The sequence below is a fragment of the Pollicipes pollicipes genome, unplaced genomic scaffold (genome assembly GCF_011947565.3).
Source record: "Pollicipes pollicipes isolate AB1234 unplaced genomic scaffold, Ppol_2.1 Scaffold_4881;HRSCAF=5763_pilon_pilon_pilon, whole genome shotgun sequence".
NCBI lineage: Eukaryota > Metazoa > Arthropoda > Thecostraca > Pollicipedomorpha > Pollicipedidae > Pollicipes > Pollicipes pollicipes.
The window spans coordinates 57,623,581-57,644,180 of NW_023596576.1; the positions used below are offsets into that span (position 1 = coordinate 57,623,581).

At 60.3% G+C, this 20,600-nt stretch overlaps 1 protein-coding gene across 4 annotated transcripts in view; it reads right to left on the bottom strand.

Annotated features, from left to right (window-relative positions):
- Positions 1–268: 268 nt before the first annotated feature.
- The window catches only part of LOC119099967 (uncharacterized), a 27,644-nt gene continuing 7,312 nt past the window's right edge, over positions 269–20,600 (bottom strand). The window contains exons 2-7 of one of the 4 annotated variants that reach the window (XM_037223076.1): positions 8,119–8,179; positions 4,434–4,686; positions 2,764–2,954; positions 2,115–2,375; positions 1,493–1,622; positions 269–1,031 (exon numbers count right to left, since the gene is read on the bottom strand). In XM_037223076.1, coding sequence (XP_037078971.1) covers positions 933–1,031; positions 1,493–1,622; positions 2,115–2,375; positions 2,764–2,954; positions 4,434–4,686; positions 8,119–8,179 — 995 coding nt within the window. In that variant the 3' untranslated portion in view covers positions 269–932. Of the gene's footprint in view, positions 1,032–1,492; positions 1,747–2,114; positions 2,376–2,763; positions 2,955–4,433; positions 4,687–6,883; positions 7,114–8,118; positions 8,180–20,600 lie in introns of those variants that run through there. The other 3 variants (XM_037223079.1, XM_037223077.1, XM_037223078.1) reach the window with 3 other exon arrangements.

The window sequence follows — 20,600 nt, forward strand, 5'->3', positions numbered from 1 at the left end:
AGAGCGCCTCCCGGTGTGAATCTGCTGCGCCAAACCTCACCAGAACGTCTCCCGGTGTGAATCTGCTGCGCCAAACCGCGCCAGAGCATCTACCGGTGTCAGTCTGCTGCGCGAAACCTCACCAGAGCGCCTACCGGTGTAAATCTGCTGTGCATTCTCCATGAGCAGGCATTGCAAGCTCGGTGCACGCTCCCCGGCCCCGTGCCGACGGTGTGACACATGGGGCCTAAGGGGCATCACTCCGCAGCCCAAACGGAGTTCGACACACTCTCGCTTTTAGCAACTTTATTTGTTCATAGGCGATAAATCAGACACAAAACCCTACACTTTGCTCAAGTGCTGGACACATAAGCCGGTTGTTAGGCCTGCGGCGATTGAAAAATTACACAAGTCGGACAGCGGCCGAGGCAGAGCCGACCCATGTCAGGCCGCGCTCGGTCCCACCGTCGGGCCGCGCTCGGTCCCACCGTCGGGCCGCGCCCGGTCCCACCGTCGGGCCGCGCTCGGTCCCACCGTCAGGCCGCGCTCGGTCCCACCGTCGGGCTGCGCTAGGTCCCACCGTCGGGCCGCGCTCGGTCCAACCGTCGGGCCGCGCTCGGTCCCACCGCCGGGCCGCGCTCGGTCCCGCTGTCGGGCCGCGCTCGGTCCAACTGTCGGGCCGCGCTCGGTCCAACTGTCGGGCCGCGCTCGGTCCCACCGTCGGGCTGCGCTCGGTCCCACCGTCGGGCCGCGCTAGGTCCCACCGTCGGGCCGTGCTCGGTTCCTCCGTCGGGCCGCAGAGGCCGCGGCGCCCGCGCCGGCCCCGCGGCCAGTCACACCGTGCCACGGCGGCGCCACGCGCAGGCACCTCCGTGCAGACGACCGCGCGGTAGCCAGCATTAGCTCTAGAGGCGCGCCGCTGGCCAACCCACACGCGGGGCCCCGTCCAGCCATCAACTGTTGGCACGGAGTTCCTTGATGTGCTGGCAGAGGCCCTTGGCGGGCTGAAAGAGGCACACTCCGGCCCAGGCGGCCAGCGCCTTGTCGTGCGACTGGAAGAGGAGGCGTGCCGTTAGCGGCCGGAAACATTGAGATCACACCAGTGACAATCGCGTGCAGACAGGTCGGGGCACAGATACCCTCGTTGATGCACCTGTAGGAGGCTGTAGCCTGTATCGACGAACGACGCATGTCGACTACGGGAGGACGACTGGTAGGAAAGGGATTTCTGGGCTCCCAGTCCAGCATCGGGAGATTGGTGAGCACGGGCGGACTACGAGCTCGCAACTCAGCGGCCATTCGAATGGACATCACGGCAAGCAGCAAGAGGTTGCAGTCCCCACGGACCTACGCATAGCCTAGACGCGCCAACCAGACCGTGACCAAAGCTTTTAATGCACCCTTGGCGTTCCCATAAGCAGAATAATCGTACTTAACCATTGCTACCAATTCATTGCCACCTCGAGGCTAGACAACGTATTCGTGTCTGCCTGCACGGAAAGGCGCGGCTTACCTTGGTGAGGTCGCGGTCCCAGGTGGCGCCACATTTGCCGCTGCACTCTGGACAGGGACGGTGCAGGGGATAGCCGCCGCACTCATTGCAGTCCAGCGACGCCTCCTCGTTGCGCCAGCTCACGCCACATCTGAAGGTGGATGCCAGGTCAGATCAGGCGTGTTTCCGGCGACCTCTGGTGATGCGCCAGCTCCCGGACGGCCCTGGCACGAAGCGGCGCAGGTCACAGATGGTTCTGATGCACGGGCGCTGGGCTGGGGATGGCCGACAGTAAGATCTCGGATCGGCGGACGAGAGGTACAAGCTCGCAGGCCATCTCGGCGATAAAGAATGTGCCAAGCTAGACACATTTATGGTGAAAGTGGAAGAGCAAGTCGTGGGTACTCCTTGAGCTCGGCTTCAGCCAACAAAACAACTACGCTTGGCGGCATTCAGACATCTGACGGCAGCTTTATGAACAAGTGACACCTGCGCCACCGGCAACAGCAACAGCAACAACAACAGCAACCGCAACCGCCCCCCCCCCCCCCTCCCTCCCCTCCCCTCCCCTCCCCTCCCCTCCCCTCCCCTCCCCCCCCCCTCCGCGGTTGAGTGCAGCACAACGGGTTGCACCGGTACTCACGTGAGACAGTTGCTGTTGTAGTCCTTGAGATCCTCCAGCGTGAGCATTTTGCCGTACTCCTCGGTGAGGGTGCTGGGAGCGTGCTGGTCTCGCTCGTCCATGGCGGGCGGCGCGCAGAAGTGCAGACCCGAGCCGTAGCTGGAGGGCTCCGCGCCAGCGCCCACCGTGAACTGGATACCGGAGCCCACGCTCGACGGGGTGGCGGCGGCGCGCGCCGTGAAGTGGATCCCCGAGCGGAAGCTGGAGGCCGCCGACGAGCACCTGGCGGAAGGGGCGGGGCAAGTCAGCTCGATGGCGGTAGCGAGCCGGTGAGTGGGTGCAGTGTCGGCTCTGCGTGGGAATCCTCACGACGCTCTCCCGTCCCAGTGGTGACTGAAAGGTTGACGGGGCCGCCCACCAGTGACCGGCATTGATGCCCTCATACACCGACGTGCTTCAGCTGGCGCCCAGAGTGAATGGATTCGCATTCATCTAGGAGGGCACGCGGCGAGGACACGGCGTCCTGTTCAGCGTGAATGGTGCGGTTTTCACCTCCAGTCTATTCTGGGTGACGCCAGTGGCAGCTGTGATCCCGGAGACCCTTTCTTCTCACACGAGTGCAGGGTTCTCACACAAGAGCAGGGTTCCCACACGAGAGCAGGGTTCTCACCGAGTTTCCACGGTCAAGTGCGCGGCGCTGCGTTCGCAGCTAAGCCAGTCCTGGTCAGGGTAGTGCTCCTCGTCCTGGGGCTCGTCCTCCCAGTCGTCCAGATCGAGCTCGTCGCCCACGTAGCTGCTGCTAATGGTGGACACGTTGGTCAGGCTGCTGGCCGACGAGAGCGCGTCTTCGCCCAGAGACACCTGTCGGCGAGAGGGTGTATAACTGTCAGCCGCTGCTCGCTGCCTTCCATGGAGTGCCAGACGGCCGAAGGTGCAGTCAGACACGGCCGTCCCAGTGACGCGAGTGCATCTAGCAACGGCTTCAGTGGAAGGATCAATAACTCCGAACTGCTGCTGTCGGCCTTCGTGCCTTCGTTAAAAGTTAAACTTCATTGGGGCCGGAAATAGGCTCCGAAGGTCCCGCTGTCGCGCGTTGTTTTAGGGGGCCGGGGTCTGGAAACTCAAACTGCCGCAGCAAGTTATGGAGGGTCCCTGCGGTGATGAAACCACATAAACGCCGTAGCAGTAAGGGAGCAACGAGGAGCGGGCAGCGAGGGCTCACTGGCTGGAGCCTTGGTCTCCCACATGGGAGAGCTCGGGTTCGGATCCCGGCTGCGCCACACTTCTGGACGCTCATACTATCACCGCATTGGAGTTGTCAGCACATCGATGGCAGTATGAGACGCCGCAAGCATGGAAACACTTCATGCCGGGCCAGACCATGGCCCAACACGCACAGGAGGCGGGCTGTCCAAGCAGTCGGGCGGGACCCAGAAGCGCGTGGTCCATTCCGGGCACTTGACCCAGATCAACAACAGGACAGACAGTACATTCGTAGAGAAGCCATCCGACCAACCACAAGGTATCGACACCGGCGTTAAGTGGGCACTCTTGGGTGCAGCTGAAGCGGGCTTCCGTGACTGACACGGAGACCTCCGCAGCCAAACCTCAGTGGCCACGCCCTAGTCCGATTTTAAAGCGCCCAGCAGCAAATTACAATCGCACCCTGGCAGAAGACCCACACTCGTACGCCAAACACAGCGTGGCGGCGGCCCACTCGCTTCCTTGTTGTGCCACGTTCGTGCCAAAGCAACTCGCTTCAAGGGCTGACGGGCTGGCACCAACAACGAATACAAACATCGGATTTTGCCCGGCACTGCGACGTCCAGCTATCGCGTTTCCCGTCGAATGGCGCAGCGCCGCTCAGATGGGAGCCCGGTGTTTGCACGCCAGAGGGCGGGGTTCAGCATCGTACGCGGCCGGGCGCGGCAAACAGCCACGGCCTTATCTGAAGACAGTGGAATGCGACGAGCGCAGTGCGCACATCCCGGGGCCCAGAGCGACGCCCGCGGCATTCCGCCAGCGCGGCATGCGTGGAGCACCAGACCGACCCCAAACAAGCGCGAGGGAGCGCGCGATGGCGGCGCCTTTCGGGGCTCCAACATGTGAGCCTTTGGCCAGGGACACCGAGACGAGCCCGGGCGATGCAAACTCTTACAACAACGGTGGATGCCGCCTGCAGCGCGCCGCGGCTGCCCCCAGCTCCCCAGCTCTGCCTCAAGCACCGCCCCCCCCCCCCCCCCCGCCCCGTCCGACGCCGCCGTCGGCGGCCAGGAGCGGCGGCTCGCACCGCTCGCGGCGGCGGCGGTGGCGGAGGCCGTGGCGGAGGCGGCGGCGTACCTCGGGCGTGGAATGCACGTCGCGCAGGGGCGGCTGGCGGCGGCCGCGGGCCGGCGAAGGCCACGGGCTGTCTGCCGGCTTGGCGGCGCCCGTGCGGCCCGGCGTCGAGCGGCTGTGCTGCAGCCGGTGCCGGTGCAGGTAACGGCGCAGCAGCAGGCTGCGGCGGTCGGGCGGCGCCGGCGAGCGCTCCTCCAGCGGCGACGAATCCGACCGGTTCAGGCTGTCGAAGAACCGGCGCACGCGGAAGATGGCGCTGCAACGGCGGAGGAGACGAAGCGTTAGCTGATGGAAGAGTGGGACGACGGCGGGGAACAAGCGGCGGCGGCGCGGGGCCGCCGTTCGCAGGATCGGTCGGGGCTGGGTCTCCACCGGGCGGGACAGGGGGCCAGATCGTGCGCTGGGACCGGCCGCCCCGGAGGCATCGTGACACTCCTCGCGGGTTGTGGCACACGCGGTCAGCCATGCAAGAGTAGGAATGTCAGTGATGGGGAAAAAGGTTACAAAGAACTGGGGCAGGCAAGAGGTATGGCGCATTGACAAAGACATGAAACGATGTACAAGAACAAGATTTAACGGACTAGTGGCTACCTTCTTTGACGATTTCCAGAACGTTGCATGCACACCATGCTAACACGACGTCTTTCCACTTCGACCCAAAGTGACGAATCACAAAAAGACATTTCCGCCTTTCAAGAGCTGTCAGCACACGTAACCGTTGCCGCTCCTGTGGGCCACGACAGCCAACGGCATGCAGGCGCCAGCCAGCTTCGAAGCCGCGAACAGTGTCGACGCCGGGCAATCGTGAGACGCCACCGTGTTCCGACAGGGATTCCGAGAGTGGCAACGCGTTTCGCCACGAACGTGAGCGCAGACGAGAGGGTCTCGCCAGTGCTCGCGAGCGCGTGTTGGGGCCCGCCATGCACCGCGAGCGTATGGCTCCGTGTCCCGTCAGGAGCTACTCGACTTGCAACATGTTGTCCCCTGCATGGTGCCACCAGCGCGAGCGTCCAGTTGGCCGTACGCCTGGGGCATAGCTTTCCCTCCTGCTGTGGTTCGTGAGAGCCGTTTCTGCACCTGCCAAGAACCGTGAGCGTACCTCGTCGAGGTTCGCCACGCACACAGCGGACGCTGAATAGTACGTGCGTACTGAATAACGTGAACGTTATGACTTACTCGTTACATTCGACAGGAGGCAGAGCTGGCTTCAGAATTACAAGACCGTCGCTTACCCCCAGAACTGGACTTCTCGCCCACCAGCACCTCACGCGCTCCAAAAATTATCCGACCTAAGTGGTTCAATCTGCGATCCGCGCGTCTCACATATGATCTGGGCGGTGCTCGAGCGGCTCTGATAATGCACCTGAGTCATCGCACACCCAACGCGACGTCGAGCCGTCGGTGGTGGCTTCCACGCGCTGATCAGACCCATCACGGACACAGACAGGCGCTGCCAGTAGGATGACTTCTGCGCATCAAAGGGACCGTGCTGACGGGGCGCGATCGAGTTTTTGAGGAATGGTGCCCGTTAAAGTGACATAAATCGATGACGACATCAAGAGAAATCAGCCGCATTTCTTGTGCCTGGCTTCAAACGCGCCGACAGCACGCCGCCAGAAATATCCGGTAGCCGCATCGTCCGCATCGGTAATGGTAACGAGTCACCCGTGCAAACAACATCTGGAAACGTTCGCCCCACCGGCCGATTACGGCGAAGGTGTTGCACACAGGAGTTTCCTCGTGACGTAGGAGTTTCCTCATGACGTAGGAGTTTCCTCGTGACGTAGGAGTTTCCTCATGACGTAGGAGTTTCCTCATGACGTCACATTCCCGTCTGGAGGCGCCCGGACACCCCCGAATTCGCGGCACCCGCCGGCCCGCATGGCTCCCGCCGGCACCAGGCATCACGAGCGACCGGGTCCTTCCGACCGCGAGAGCCTCCCACCGGCCGTCTGTGACGTCAGTGTCGCGTCGCGCGCGACTGCGCAGCGACAGCCAAAGCGCAGATCGGCTCGTGGGTTCCGGGAAGCGTCGGCGGGCGAGAGGTCGGCGAGGGCCTGGCGGGCCGATCAGCCGGTACGCGGCGCCCACCGCTGCGGCGCGGCGCCGGTGATTGCGTCAGCCGCCGCGCCCGGTCGACAGGAGGGGAGGGGCGAGGCGTCTGCGCAGCCGGGCGAGCATGGACCGTGCGTGGCGGTGCGCGCCGGTGCGTCGGGCCTGGGCGGAAGCCCGCGACTGTGTTCACGGTGAGCGGGCGGCCCGGCGCGCCCAGGGCGGCGCGCGAGGGAATATCTGGAGTCTGGGGTCTGGGATTCCGTTGACGGCAAGCAGGCGTCTTTCTGATTGAGCGCGAGGGATCTCAGGAACTGTACCGGCTCCCTGACCGCCGATCCCCTCCTCCCCCCCCCCCCCCCGCGGCGCCCGCCACCCCATCGGGCAGCGGGTTCGCTCACCACTCCAGGTCGACGGACGCCTTGCGCCTGGCCCGCTCGAACGCCGGTGACGGCGGCTCCTCCGACATGGTCATGGCGGTGCGGCCGGCCGCGTCGCCCCTCACGTCACGTTCCGCTCCCAGCGCGCGCTCGGTGCCCGTTCCGCGCCACACTCCGACGCTGTCCGCTCTGTCGCTGGGCTCTGCGACGGCGGCACGCACGGCGCTGCGACTGCCTGCGGCGCTCGCTCCGGCTCCACTGGCCGGTCAGCCAGGCGGCCGGCCGCCTAGCTGCCGGCGTGACGCAAGCGATGACGCGTGGGGGGAGGGGCGCCCCGTCGGCGGGCAGCGCCGCGGCCGTGCGGAATCGCCGCCGCCGCGCAGGTAAAATTGCCGGCCAGACATCTCTGCGTAGCTGGTGAGGTCAGGGGGGTCGCGGCCCGCGTCAGCTTTAGACCGAGGTCACGTGACCGGCCGAGTCACGGTGATCGACGTGACGGTTGGTATGCAGATCAGCCGACAGTTCAGGGCTCAGCCCCGTATAAATAGAGTGGGAACTGCGCCCACGCCGCGCAGCGCCCCTCCTCCTCCTCCCCTCCCCGCATTCATAAGGACGCCGTGGCGCTGTTCTGAATGGGTCGTCGGTTAGGTGGCTCGTGGCGACGCAGAACGGGCGAGGTCAGTGCGGATTAAGTCGATCCGCAGACGACAATGGAGGATTAATGTCGCGATCAAAGTGCGCTGCTGTGTGGAGTGGGGTTAGGCGCTTGTTAGTGATGCCATCCACACGTCCAGAGACGCGGGGCACCGCCTACACGCGCTGGTCTTGGAAGACACACCGTCAAACGACCTCGAGTGGCCACCATAGACAAGAAATCATCTGAAGGGATGTTCACCAGAGCCTGCCGCGTACGGAATGTCACGATACTTCAATCAATTACAGGGATCATTACCGCGGGAATTCCAGTCCACGAGACGTATTCCGACACTCCAGCAGCCGTTGGTTGGCTACTCCATGCCCCGACGGAGGGTCCGTAGTACTCTGGTCCCGGGGGGGTGGGGGGAGGAGGAGAATACCCCGTAAGCATCCCGGTCCCGAGAGAGAAAGACAGGAGAACCTCACCGGCCCTCCAGTCCCGGGAAGAGAGAAGAACCCCCCCACAGACACCCAGTCCCAGGAAGGAGGCCCACGGACATTCCAATTTGGCGTCGTCGCGGCGACCACGCGGACTGACCTCCAAACCGTTGGCCACTCACCTGTTGGCTGGATTCGGAACTCCTCGGGCACTCCCCAGCAAGCCAAATTCCGATCGGTAATCTGAAGCAAACGAAACAAACAGTAGTGCCGGGAAGCCTCGGAGTGGGAGGGCCGTTTATTTTCACAGACGTCATGGATGGGATCCGTATTACGCGCTGGACAATTGTTGATATGCTGAGACGAAGTGGCTGACTAAATCGCTGGCTCACACTATTTTCACTGTGAGTGACACGTCACTGAATCCTTGCCACCGCCGAGTTCCAAATAGTTACGCACTAGAATCACAAATTGTATGGCCGATCAGCCGGGCGGCCGGCCACCTAGCTGCCGGCGTGACGCAAGCGATGACGCGTGGGGGGAGGGGCGCCACACAATCAAATAAACGTCGGGAGAAGGTTTCAGCATCGCTCGGCTTATCGCCTTGATCATGACAATGTCAGAGCTTGCAGCTGTCGCTCGCTCGCCGTGCCCGACAGGCCGAGGCCCACGCGCTCTTGCCACACACGCATGGGCTCTCCGATCGTCGTCCCGCTTTCTCTCCGTTGCTGCTACGAACGCCCTCTCGTTTGTCGCGGCGCACCAGGCAGCGGACCACATGTCCGGTTACTTCACCGATACGCGCGACAGGTAACAGAAACACTTCTCAGAGCATTTTGTAAATACATATGGCAGGCGGATGCATATGAGATTGTGAGCAGGCGGACAAGTTCAGATATTGTTACGTACTGCCATGTCTGTGGTGTGTGGAGAGGGAATGTTCAACACGACCTGATTGATGTCGTGATCGGAGATTTATCGTTGCACACCTCATGTACGTTCAAAATCATCCATTCAAACGTCCTAGCTTCCATCACCACATGATCACTGTTGAAGGCCTAGATAACATACGTCTTTGATGGTTCGAGTCTACATTTTGCCATATCTTATGAGCATTTGTCATGAACGAATGAAAACTACATTTCTGTGCTATTCTAGCGTACACAGCATCGCGCACTGCACACATCGCGGCCCCCACACCGCAGCACCCCACATACGCTGGCTGTCTGTCTGTCTGTCTGTCTGTCTGTTTCTCCAGAGTCGCTCAGAGCGCCGCCCCTCGCGCAGCGCCGCGGCCTCATCGCTGTGCGGGGGTCTGTGCTGTACGCGTTCAGTCCGGACCTTTCAGAGACCGGACGCATGGGCGTCCGAACTTTTACAGAAATACCAATATGGACGTGCGACAATCACCCAAAACTTGTTTTCCTGCAGAAGTAGGCCAGAAGGAGTGGCCGACGGACGCGACCGACTGCTGCGCCATCGGCGGACGCTGCGCCACCGGCGGACGCGACCGCCTGCTGCGCCACCGGCGGACGCGACCGACTGCTGCGCCACCGGCGGACGCGATTGACTGCTGCGCCACCGGCTTCCGCGAGGCCGTTTCGGCGCAGGCACCGAGAAGCGCATCACCATGCGGCACGACTGCCCGCTTCGGCCGCTCACGCGGGAGCGGAGCCGAGAAAAATGACATTTGTTTGGGCCCGAGTCCACCGGTCCCCGTTTTCTGTCCCTTTAAGTCGCGTGGTTTGCTGTCGCCAGGATCAAGTTCGAAGCCACGACCCATCCCGTGCCACTTGAGACGCTGACCATTCTTCCCGAAATATGCGTTGCCAGTGTGGAAGGAACTTTTCTGTGTCAGTGACAGTGACAGACAGTCTTCGTCACCCCAAATCACGCGTCCACGGCTGGCGGGAACGGCCACGGGTTCAGTCACCAACGCGCCCAACACGTCATCAACGACCGTCGTGGCGACGGCGGCGCCGCCAAACAAGTGACGAAAGCGGCGCGCCGCTTACGCAGCGGCGTCAGCGCGGCGCGCCACCCTTGCTGCAATCGATCAAAACCGGCGCGGCCGGGGTCCGGACGTCAGCGGCGGACACCGCCCCAGGGGGCGCCCGGGCCAAGCAGCCGAGCTGGCTTCGAGCGCGGCCGCGATCGCGCTCCAGCCGCGAACTGCCTACGAGCCGCAGCTAGCTGGTGGTCTGCGGCACCAGCCGACCGCCGGCCGTCAGCCCGGCCGACTCGTTCGGTGACCGGTTGAGGCAGGGCCATCAGCAGCCAATGGCGCCGGCTGCGTGACCGAGCGCCGATCTTTCGCGAGGCCGTTCAGGGACGGCCCCTCGCTAGGTGCGGCCGCATGGCTTCCCCAAATAAGGCGACGGCTAGCTGGCGAGTTTGGTGGCATTTTCCTCCTTCCGGCCTGGGGCGCGCCGTCAGGTCCAGGAAAGGCAGCAGGATCGCGCCTCTGTCCTCCTTTGTGTCGGCGATCGTATCTCCCTGAGCCGCCGCCCGCTGGCTAGTTGCACCTGCGGCGCCCGACTCCGCGGGGACATCACGAACCGCACCGGGTCAGGCACGGCGGTGACAGCGGCCGAGGGGCACGTGCCACGCCAGTGCGGCAAACAACCGCCCAGCCGACCCGGCGGCATATCGCCGCGCGCTCGCGGCGAGACACCTGGTCCCGCACGTCACCTGCCGGCCGGTGTACGTCACCAATGGACGTCACTTATGCACGTCATCAGCGCATGTCGCCAGGGCTCCTCACTAATGCCCGTCACCAGTGCTCGTAACTAGAGCACGTCACTATGCACGTCACAAATGCACGTCACCAATGCACGTCACTAATGCACGTCACCAGTGCATGTCACCAGTGCACGTCACCAGTGCATGTCGCGGTAACGACGGCTGTGACCTGTGCAGCGGGACGCGGGATCACGTACCCCGTCAGAGAACGCCAGAGAACGCGGGGTCACGCACCACAGGCGCCGGCTTCGGTCCCCGCCCGATGGTGGCGCACGGCTGTCGGCGGTGCCCGCCCGCCCAGGCGTGCTCGCTGACGCCGCCACGGGCGGTGGCCGGGTGCCGGCCGGGCGCCGGCCGGGCGCCCCCAGTGGGTCGAACCCAGACGATACGGCCAGTGGGCACGGCAGGCCCGTCTGGACGCCGATGACGTCACTGGCCCGACGGAAAGCGGACAGCCTGTGACACGGCTCGGTCTGCCGTGTAGCAGACCATGCGCGACAGGCGGTGTGGGACCGTCCAGTATGAAATTCGGTAAAAAGCATCTTGTCACAGTGACCGGATAGGCAGCGCGTGGCAGGGTTGCATGGTCTGCAGTCGGGAAACCGTCATGGCTGACCGCCTGCAGAGACCTTTGAGCAGGAGGATTCGCCCGGGTATCATCGGAAACCGAATTGCATAAACAGGATCCTGGATTCTGATGAAAAGTAAAGCTCACGTGCCACTGCCTCGCAAGCGGTTAGTTTCCCAGCTGGGCCTTCGCTGCTGCATGCACGGCTTTCATACTTTAACTGCGCACGACCTCGTTCGTCGCTAGACATTGCTCGCAGTGGCCATTCAAAAAACCTTATGAAAGCCAACGCTACTTCAGACAAGCCCAGATGTGCACCGTACGTACTAACCGAACCAGGACAGGTGGGGCGGTCTGAAGAGGAGAGACCGTCGGGAGCAAACTACGTCTGCCGTGCTTGGGAATGGAACAGGACGACCTTGTCTTGAGCAGACGTGGAGGCAAGCATGAAACGAACAGGCGAAGAAACTGCAGAACATGCTATCAGCTGATCGCAATGTTAAGTGGCCTGTTTACAGCACTGCGGGGCAGCCCCTGACGAATGCTCGCATGGAAACTACGCGACACATCGTCTCGGGGCGGAGCGTTATCGCAAAACGCTGCCTGGCGAAGCTAACCAGACGATGAGTCATGCACGCGCGGCCCCGCGCGGCTCCCGACACTGCCAAATGGGTGTGGACGCGCGAGTCCAACTCAGCACTTCCACGAGACAGCGAATCACGGCTGGCGAGTCATGCGATCAGCGCCCGCGCACGTGCAGCACGCAGAGCGAACTGGACCAGGCCGGACGCCGTGACCCGCATTATGACACGTACCGGCGTGAACAGAAGCGTCCTCTGTTGGCCTCCACACATGGCGGCTCGCAGTGATTTAGAAGAGCAAAAGGCGGAACACTTGCAGCGAGGACAGATCGCACTCACTTGTGCTGCGACGCAAAGCGTGTCACACGCCGCAGCACAGCCTCTGCCCGGACACAATGAACACAAACCGGCAGCCGCTTTTGAAGTCGGGTCGTGACCTCAAAGGTCGCAGCACGCCGACCTCACCAGAGATGACACGGCACCCCTGGCCGGCCAAAACGCACGCAAGCCCACCAGCTGGCGCCAGCGGAGGTCGGGGAGGGGCAACGTCGCAAAAAGCCGAGCCAAGCTCGACGGACGGCTGGGGCGGCCGGTACGAGCGTGCTCAGCGGACAGCAGCCGGAGCTGTACGGGACAGGGCGGCGGGGCGGGGGAGTACCGTACCGTTCTCGCGAGATGCAGCTGCGGGGGTGCAGCGTGCTGGCGCTGCCAAAGCCTGAGTCGCAGACGACGCGCACCACCCTCCGCCGCCTTCCAGAACGTCAGGATCGATACGCGACGGTCGCGGCGCGCGCCGGCCGCGCAGTGACGTCAGCAAACACCTGGTGACGTCAGCGGTGGCGTCGCCTATTCTCGGTCGACAAAGCAGCTTCCGGCCACGCCGCGGGTCGCCGCCGCCAAGGTCGCGGCGCCGGCGGCGCTATCGTGACCTTGACCGGGTCGCGGCGTGGGGGCGCGGCGCAGGCGGCCGGCCCAGCTGCGTCTGCCGTTTGCAGACGCAGCTGCGGCCGCGCCCGCGCGCCGGGCAGCCCGGCTGTTCGTGGGTGTGAAGGTTACGCCGGCTGGCAGCCACGGTCACTGAGGTCGGCCCCTGTGCAGCGTGCCACGGCTCAGAATAGCCAGTCGGTTCATGGGGTGTCGGACTCGGTCCTGACGCGCATCAGGCTGTGTCTGTCTGCCGCTGGCGTGTTTGCTTAACCCAGCACTAATGCCAATGCCGCCGCTCCAATATTCCAGATATGCAGCTTGGACAGGAAACGCTGTTTCAAAGGTCAGACGGCTCTTCGTACGCTCCGACACGTACCTAGACTCACGGCCACGACAGACGTTACCTCTTGGCCAGCTGCGTGATGGCACGGCAGGGAAGAATGGCGAATTGCGTCGAAAAGCATGAGTTGACATACGTTGAGGCTATCACTTAAACATTACAAACAGCCAAACATAAAAATACAACAAAAATATCAAACCTAGATGACTCATTAAGTGCCCTTGCACAGAATTTTGTGGACAGCAGCCGTCTACAATGGTCCAACAGCGTCCTACCGCACCATATCGGCAAGTGTCTTAACCTCTCCACCCAGCTGCAGCCCAGAGATCTCAGTGCTGGACCGGTGCCCATTCGGTGCCGCACGCCAGTCACGATAGGTGTGCAGAAGTCTGTGAACTTTCTGCCCGATCTTATTTCCACTGTCGACGCTCGACATCGAAGTACGACGTAGATGCAGGGTAAGACGCTAGAAAATGCAACAAAAAAAGCACGGGTAAGCTCGTGAAGATATCGTCAGAAAGATTGCGGCCACGCTCATCAGGGAGAATACTTCGCCGAACGGACAGACGTTAAACAGTCAGAATAAACAACATGAGCCGTAGAGAGCATCCGAAACTACACTTAGAGAAAGCTAGCCCGAGTTTCGCAAAGGCGGCTCCCATCGGTTGACGAATTTACATGTGGGGCTCCTCTGAACATAATCGAATCCCTCCTGGTCTTTTGAAAGGCCTCGCCGAACTGCAGACACGCGGGGCGTTCTGGGCATATTCTGCAGAACGTACAGGATACGTCCAGTTCTTCAAAAGTGGCCTTATAGTGTATACGAAAAGGTCCTGATTGCGTTGCATGTCATAGGCCGTGGGTTCCTGGAGCTATGCGCTGTGCAGAGGATGCATCATGCAAGGGGGAAAATTTATGTTCCAAAAAGAAAGCTGCTTCATGCGAAAACGAAGCCTGCAGAACCGGTACGGTATCGGGAGGTTCTCTCTCCAACCTGAGCACTGAGCAAGGCCCCTCAGTTTCACTGAAGTCCGATTCACTATAAAGAAGGGCCGCTAGTCTACATGGGGGCACACAAGCCTAATGGAGTTCTCGGAGGGCACGAGAGGAACCCAAAATATACCTTACATAGGCTACCTGATATGTGAGGAATATTTCTAAAACCGGGGAGGTAGGGAAGAGGAGGGCAACGTGGGCGTATCGAGCTTTGCATGTCGTTAAAACAACACATCACGGATGTGACAGTTTGTTTTTATATTATACCTTGACACTGTCTTACTCGATTGTTTTTTTATCAATATGTAACATGCAACATGCGAAAAAATTAGGTTAATAATATTGTATGTCAGATATGTACTGTCGGCATACGTCAAAAACGGACCCCGATTGCTTCGGTTTTTTGCAATGATATAACGACTTGCACACGGCTCTACACGTTCAGGTGTTTTCCCTCCTGCAGGGGAAGATGGGACATTTGCGATGACGCGATAGTCATAATATGAGGATGGCGAAATGCAATGAAGTCGGCACGGGCCCCCATCGAACCGTCCAAATCGACATTCCCTGTTCCTTTCCCACAGCAGATGTACTGTTTCCAAGACAGCGGCCATGTCGCCAAAAGTAATTCCACCGCTAGAGGCGCTGGGCTGGAACACCAGGCACATTGAAATACAGCTGCTTCCCTCCGCACACGCCCCGAGACACTATACGACAGTTGGCTGCCGGAATCAACTTGTAAACATGTCGAAGCCAAGAAACGAATTTCTCCTCGACAAACGGAATCTTGGAAGAGGTAGTTCCAAAATAGCGGCAAGATGGTGCTGAAGAGTCATCCCGCCGTTCTTGACGTCAGCGTGCCCGCAGCACGTGAGCGAAAAGCCGCTCTTCGCCATGTTTGACTCGCGACAAGCATCTTTGCTTGATTCCACAAACAACAGCCCGATCACTCGTCGCTATAAACGGCATCACATCAAGGTCCCATCAATGGACGTGCATGTACCTTGATTTATACGTTGTTGCGGTATAACAATCCGATTACACCCCGCGGTCCTCACACAAAATATCAACGTCGATTTACCGAAGGACAGCAATCAATTTAGCCTTTCGGCGCACGATATTCGGAAATCTAGTAGCAATCAACACAAACATCCGTAAGATGCCCTAGCAGATAACCAGACGCCGCGTTTCTCGTTCTGCGCCAGGTCTCCGTATGTCAAGGCCCCTTACCCCTCAGCAGGCATGCCAGAACTCTGCAGTAGTTCTCGTGTCTGAAAAATGGCCCCCGAGCCCGCTGATAGGATCAGAGTACACCGAATCCTCAAACAGGACGCCAATCTCAAAGGTTAGGCGACATGTTAGGAATTGTCTGTTAAGACACCTGAGAGCGACTGAGAACGTCTGTGCTCCCACGTTACGCGCCGAGGCGGCGCGAGGCCGCGCTCCATACCGACCCCGGGGCGGCGCCGCGAGCAGAGCCCGGTGTTCGGGCGGTGCAAGCAGCCAGGCTGCAAACCCGCGGTCCTGCCCCAGGGCCTGAGGGACGTGTTCACCCGTCGCTCAGCGCGCCCGCGTGGGACGACCGGGGCACAGCCCACGCTCCACGGCGTAAACCCGCTCCCGCGTTTCGCTGGGGCGGGTTTACAAAATCGCGTCTTCGCCGCTCAAGCCACGAGCGTTGCCGAGCACATGACGCGTCGGGCGGCGACGTCACGGATTGCGGAGTGACGGCATGCGACTTTGGGTGACGTTCGCGCCGACGAGTGACGTCACTGTGCAGAGTGCATGGAGACCGCCGCGTCCGGGCCCAGCGCAGGGGCACGTGACCAGCGCCGAGGCCCGGCTGATGACCATGTGACCGGGGTGCGGTGAGGACGTCCCAGCCCGCGGGCGACTCCAGCCAAGGTCAGCAGGGTCGTAAGCGCCGCAGCGACCCGTTGCGCCGATTCAAACGGCCGCTGCGTTCCGGGCGCGCACACAGCGACCTCTGGCGGCGGACCCGCACCCGCGCGCGCCCGCAGCAGCCGTGCGCGCTGCTGACGGCCGCCTAGCTGCCGCCAAGTCCGTATGACGCCGTCGGCACCCGACCCGGACCTGCCCGACGCCGGCGCCAGTCGTCGCCCCGTGAGCCAGCGCCGCGAACGGCACCGGTCGACCGGCCGCGATAAGATCGCGGTGTTCCGCGACCACGCGCCGATCGCCGGCCAGCCGCGAAGCGCTGATCGGCGCCATCCCTCATCCACTCGCTGGCGCCACAACCCTCCCCCCTCCCCTCCCGGTGCCCCGCCGGCGCCGGGGCTGCAAGGACGGGCGCCGATCGGAGCGCGGCGGCGCATGCTGAGGCCGAGTCCCGGTCAAGGCGACACTATCGCCACCTATCGGCCGATCGGTCCGCGCTGCCGTCCGTCATCCTGGTCCGCTGGCCGTCATCCCGCGGTCTGTTGTGATTCGGGTCGCTGACGACTTCGCTAGAACTCGCCAGCGGCAGCACCGACGGCCCGAAGACTTCTCAGCAATCGCGCATGTAAAGTGCTGCTGTTACGCAGAATGTCGGGGGCGCCAGGATGTCGAGTGATTATGCGGCCTCATCTGTAAGGGCTGCGGGCGTATCTCAGCGCAGCTACGACTTTCTACTGATCTTGCACAAAGGAGTTTACCGTTAGTTCTGTCAGACGCGATGAATTATACAGGACTAGTATCTCGAACTCAGTCCGCATGAATACAGCGGAGGCAAACTCCGCTGTGCACCAACTGACATTGAGCTCACCTTGAAACGACCCCGGCGTTATTTCTCAGAACCGCACACCGATCGACGGCAAACGGTAGCAGGGCAGCAAATCAAAGCGTCCACGCAAATATGTGCGACACCCAATGGCAATCGGTGAACTCGACGACGGCAAACACGTTTAAGGTTGATAGCAATACGCCGACGTTACGCCGCAGTTTACCGGGTGGCCGTTTTCAGGCATGTGAGCACGAAGAGCTGCGATAACTTCATCATCACATCCCTTATGCACCGCCCATCGCGTGACACGCCATCGCGTGGCCATTGCACAAACAAACTGACGTGCAAGCAAAACACGGCTGTGATGCCAGCCGTGCCTCACCATGTCAAAACCCTGCCAATGTCAGTGCAGCAGCTGTTTCTGTTGCGCACACGTAAGTCCAATGGAACGGCGCTGCGGGAAAATGGATTTACCCGCGGCGTTTGCTAGCGAGAGGCCCTGCAAAATTAAACCAAGATAAACATCACTGCGACATCTTTGCCTGCCTTCGACACAGCTGTTTGTGCGGAACATGATGTCCATGGAGGACATCGAACAAACTGAGGCAGCAGGCAGAAGACAGTGGATGAAAAAAGGCAATGCCAATAGAAACGCGACTTTTGAACGCGCTAGCCTACCACATCTGAACCCACAAGAACCAGCGGAATTTCGGCCGAGCTGAAGGCCAGACTTAGCGGGAATGTGGGTCACAAATATTAGCAAATAAAATGATGAGTAAATAATATCGCATCACTTGTAACACTTTCCGAAAATTGAAATGCCTTGCACTACACTTGACGATGACGCGATTACATTACAATACACAATACAAAATGCGATGCGAGTCATACTTTCACTTGCGTCGCATGGGCTCTAGTGGCAGATAGCCGTGGGATGACCTGTGTACAAATGAAGCTCTAGCAAACCAGCACAAATTGAATAATTTTGTGAAAACATCTCGCCGTAAAAGTAAAGACTAACAGCCCAAATTTCCACAGCTTAGCCTGATTTCATTGAGCAGTGGTCAGGTGGTTCATTCATAAAGACACAGAAACCTACTGCGCCTGGCTGCGAATGTGGGGATGACGCGAATGTGATTTTCTTACGTCATACACCAACCACACGTCAGAATCAATGTAAATGATTCACGATGGCCCAGGAGATGCGTTAATTGCCTTTCCCTGGCCTCCCTCACTCGTCAATACAGCCCGCAGCTACTTGTGTATCACGTCGCAGCTGTCGTCGAAAATCTGAATAGCAGTCATGCAGCCTTTGCCTATTTATGCATATGTTTTGCATGCGTACATAAGACCAGACCACACAAATTTGTGACCATTACGTAAGGGTAGAATGTGCCGTAGGCAAGGGGCTCTTACGTGCGGCACATTTCACCCTTACTGCGACTGTTATCAATTTTAAACATATCTGTCCTCTTAAAGACATTTGTTCTGTTTGCTTCAACAGTATTTTCCAATATCTGTATCTGTGCACAGGCCTGTGTCAAAAATGGCGGTTCAGCATACGATTTCAACCACACATTCCATATAGAGCCGAAAGTTAGTCAGCATGATAGGCGTGAATGGATGCCCCGGACACGCTTTGCTTTTTTCTGCTCATATTAATGCCGCTTTAGTATTTAACAACGTCTCACGGTTTTCGTGACATTGGTAAATGTGAATGTCACTTAAATGGCACAAAGGGTGTTCTTGAGCGAAATTTTCTTCCCATCCTTGTCAAACGTATCACAAACGGCCGGGTGACGTTGTCCTGGAATAAAGCAAGGATGGCGGTAAGAGAGAAATATGGATAATTGCAAAGGTGTCAGGCGGTATTCGGTCAGTGCTGTTGTATGGTGTATCCACTTACGGATAGTAAATATCATATATAAGCCTGATTTTCTTTTTTGAATACGGATTGTTATATGGTGGCTGGTGAAGCACGTTTGAATGCTGTAAGGTAGACAGAGTATGGCTTGTGATCCTATACAGCATAATGAGCTGGGAAGACTTCCCACGATTCGGAATATCCAGCATAATCTGACTTGTTGTCAGTGCTATGTCATCAGTTGGTGCAGGCGACTTTAGAAGACCTAGCCTATTGTCTACTTAGATGGGGTACAAGGGTGAAATTCCTCGTACATTTTCGTGAGGGGCCGTTATAAATTTCATCCTCTTCCTTCTCAGTTGTAGTTAGTAACTGGCACAACAGTGCTTAACACGTCATTTGGTACTAAATAAATTGTATAGTGCAGGTGCTTTATATCACTTCTAAGCACATTCACTGGCATAGGGCAAGCAATGTTGGACGTTCGTCGAGATGACGCGATGCATGCAAATTTTACGTATATGTCCAAAAGTAAAGAAACAATACAAAATACGGATTGCACTTAACTTAACATTAACATCGGGTTAATGCAGGGTGAGCCAATGGGCATAGAGGGCATTTGCGGGATACATCACTAGCGTGACCAGGGCGGGCTGGGCTGGGGGTTAGACATTATGGGAAGTTGCGCTTGTAGACCCTACCTTTTCTTGCCTCCCCTCCTCCCTCCCTCCCTCCCTCCCTCCCTCCCTCCCTCCCTCCCTCCCTCCCTCCCTCCCTCCCTCGCCCCCCCCCCCCCCACCACCACCACCATCACCGCCACTGCCACGCCACCGTGAGAGACGTTTTTTGTCTACAGCCCCGTATCACCATTCGATTTCAAAAGGCTTGATGGCGCAGTTACACAACGAACCGAATTGGTGTCGCTACGAGAAAACAAGCACATGTGAGAAAGGCTCACACTCTCCCAATCCGACGAGGCGAGGCGGGCGAGGCGCGTTCGAAGCCGATGAGGCGGGGCGAGGCGCGTTCGAAGCCGACGAGGCCAGGCGAGGCGCGTTCGAAGCCGACGAGGCGAGGCGAGGCGCGTTCGAGGCCCCGATCCGCCCGACGTCCGGCCGGCTCTCCAGACCCGCCGGTCCCAACACAACGCGTGTTCCAAACTCGACGCGCGTTTTGATGGCGGCCGCGGTGCCGGCCACCAGCTGGCGTCAACAGCTCAGCTGTTCCCGCCCGGCAGGAAGGCGTGCCGCTGTTGAGTAACCGATCCGGGTCAGTGGGTCGAGCCGGGCCGCCTGCCGGCCCCTGACGCAACGGCGCCGCAGCGGCGGTCCGACCGCACCGCTCGCCCGGCCATGGGCAGGCGGACGCGCAGGGAGGGAGCCACCGGCGGCGGCGGGAAACGGAGCTCCGCGGGGTCGGGGAGCGGGGCTGCAGGAGGCCTGGGGCGGGGCTGTAGGAGGCTGGGGGCGGGGCTGCAGGAGGCCTGGCCGGGGCTGCAGGAGGCCTGGAGCGGGGGCTGCAGGAGGCCTGGAGTGGGGCTGCAGGGGGCCTGGGGCGGAACCGCAGGAGGCCTGGCCCCCGCACTGGGAGACGCCGAGGAGCAGGCCTGTTGAAGACTGGGGAGCAGAGCTAGCAAAGGCCGGAAGCAGGATCGGAGAAGGCGAAGAAGCCCAGCAGCAGGGCCGGGGAGGGCCAGGAGCGGAGCTGGAGAAGGCTAAAAAGCAGGGCCGAGGAAGGTTAGGAGGCGGGGTCGGAGAACGCCGGCGAGTAAAATTGGAACAGTTCGGGGAAAAAGTTCCCACCATCACGGAATGTCAGAAAAGAACGCGCAGCACGCTCGCTAAAGCTTAACGGAAGCGTCGCCAGACTTTTGCATGCGGGCCTCCTCGCTCAAAATAGCACCGCCCGCCACCCCGCCCGC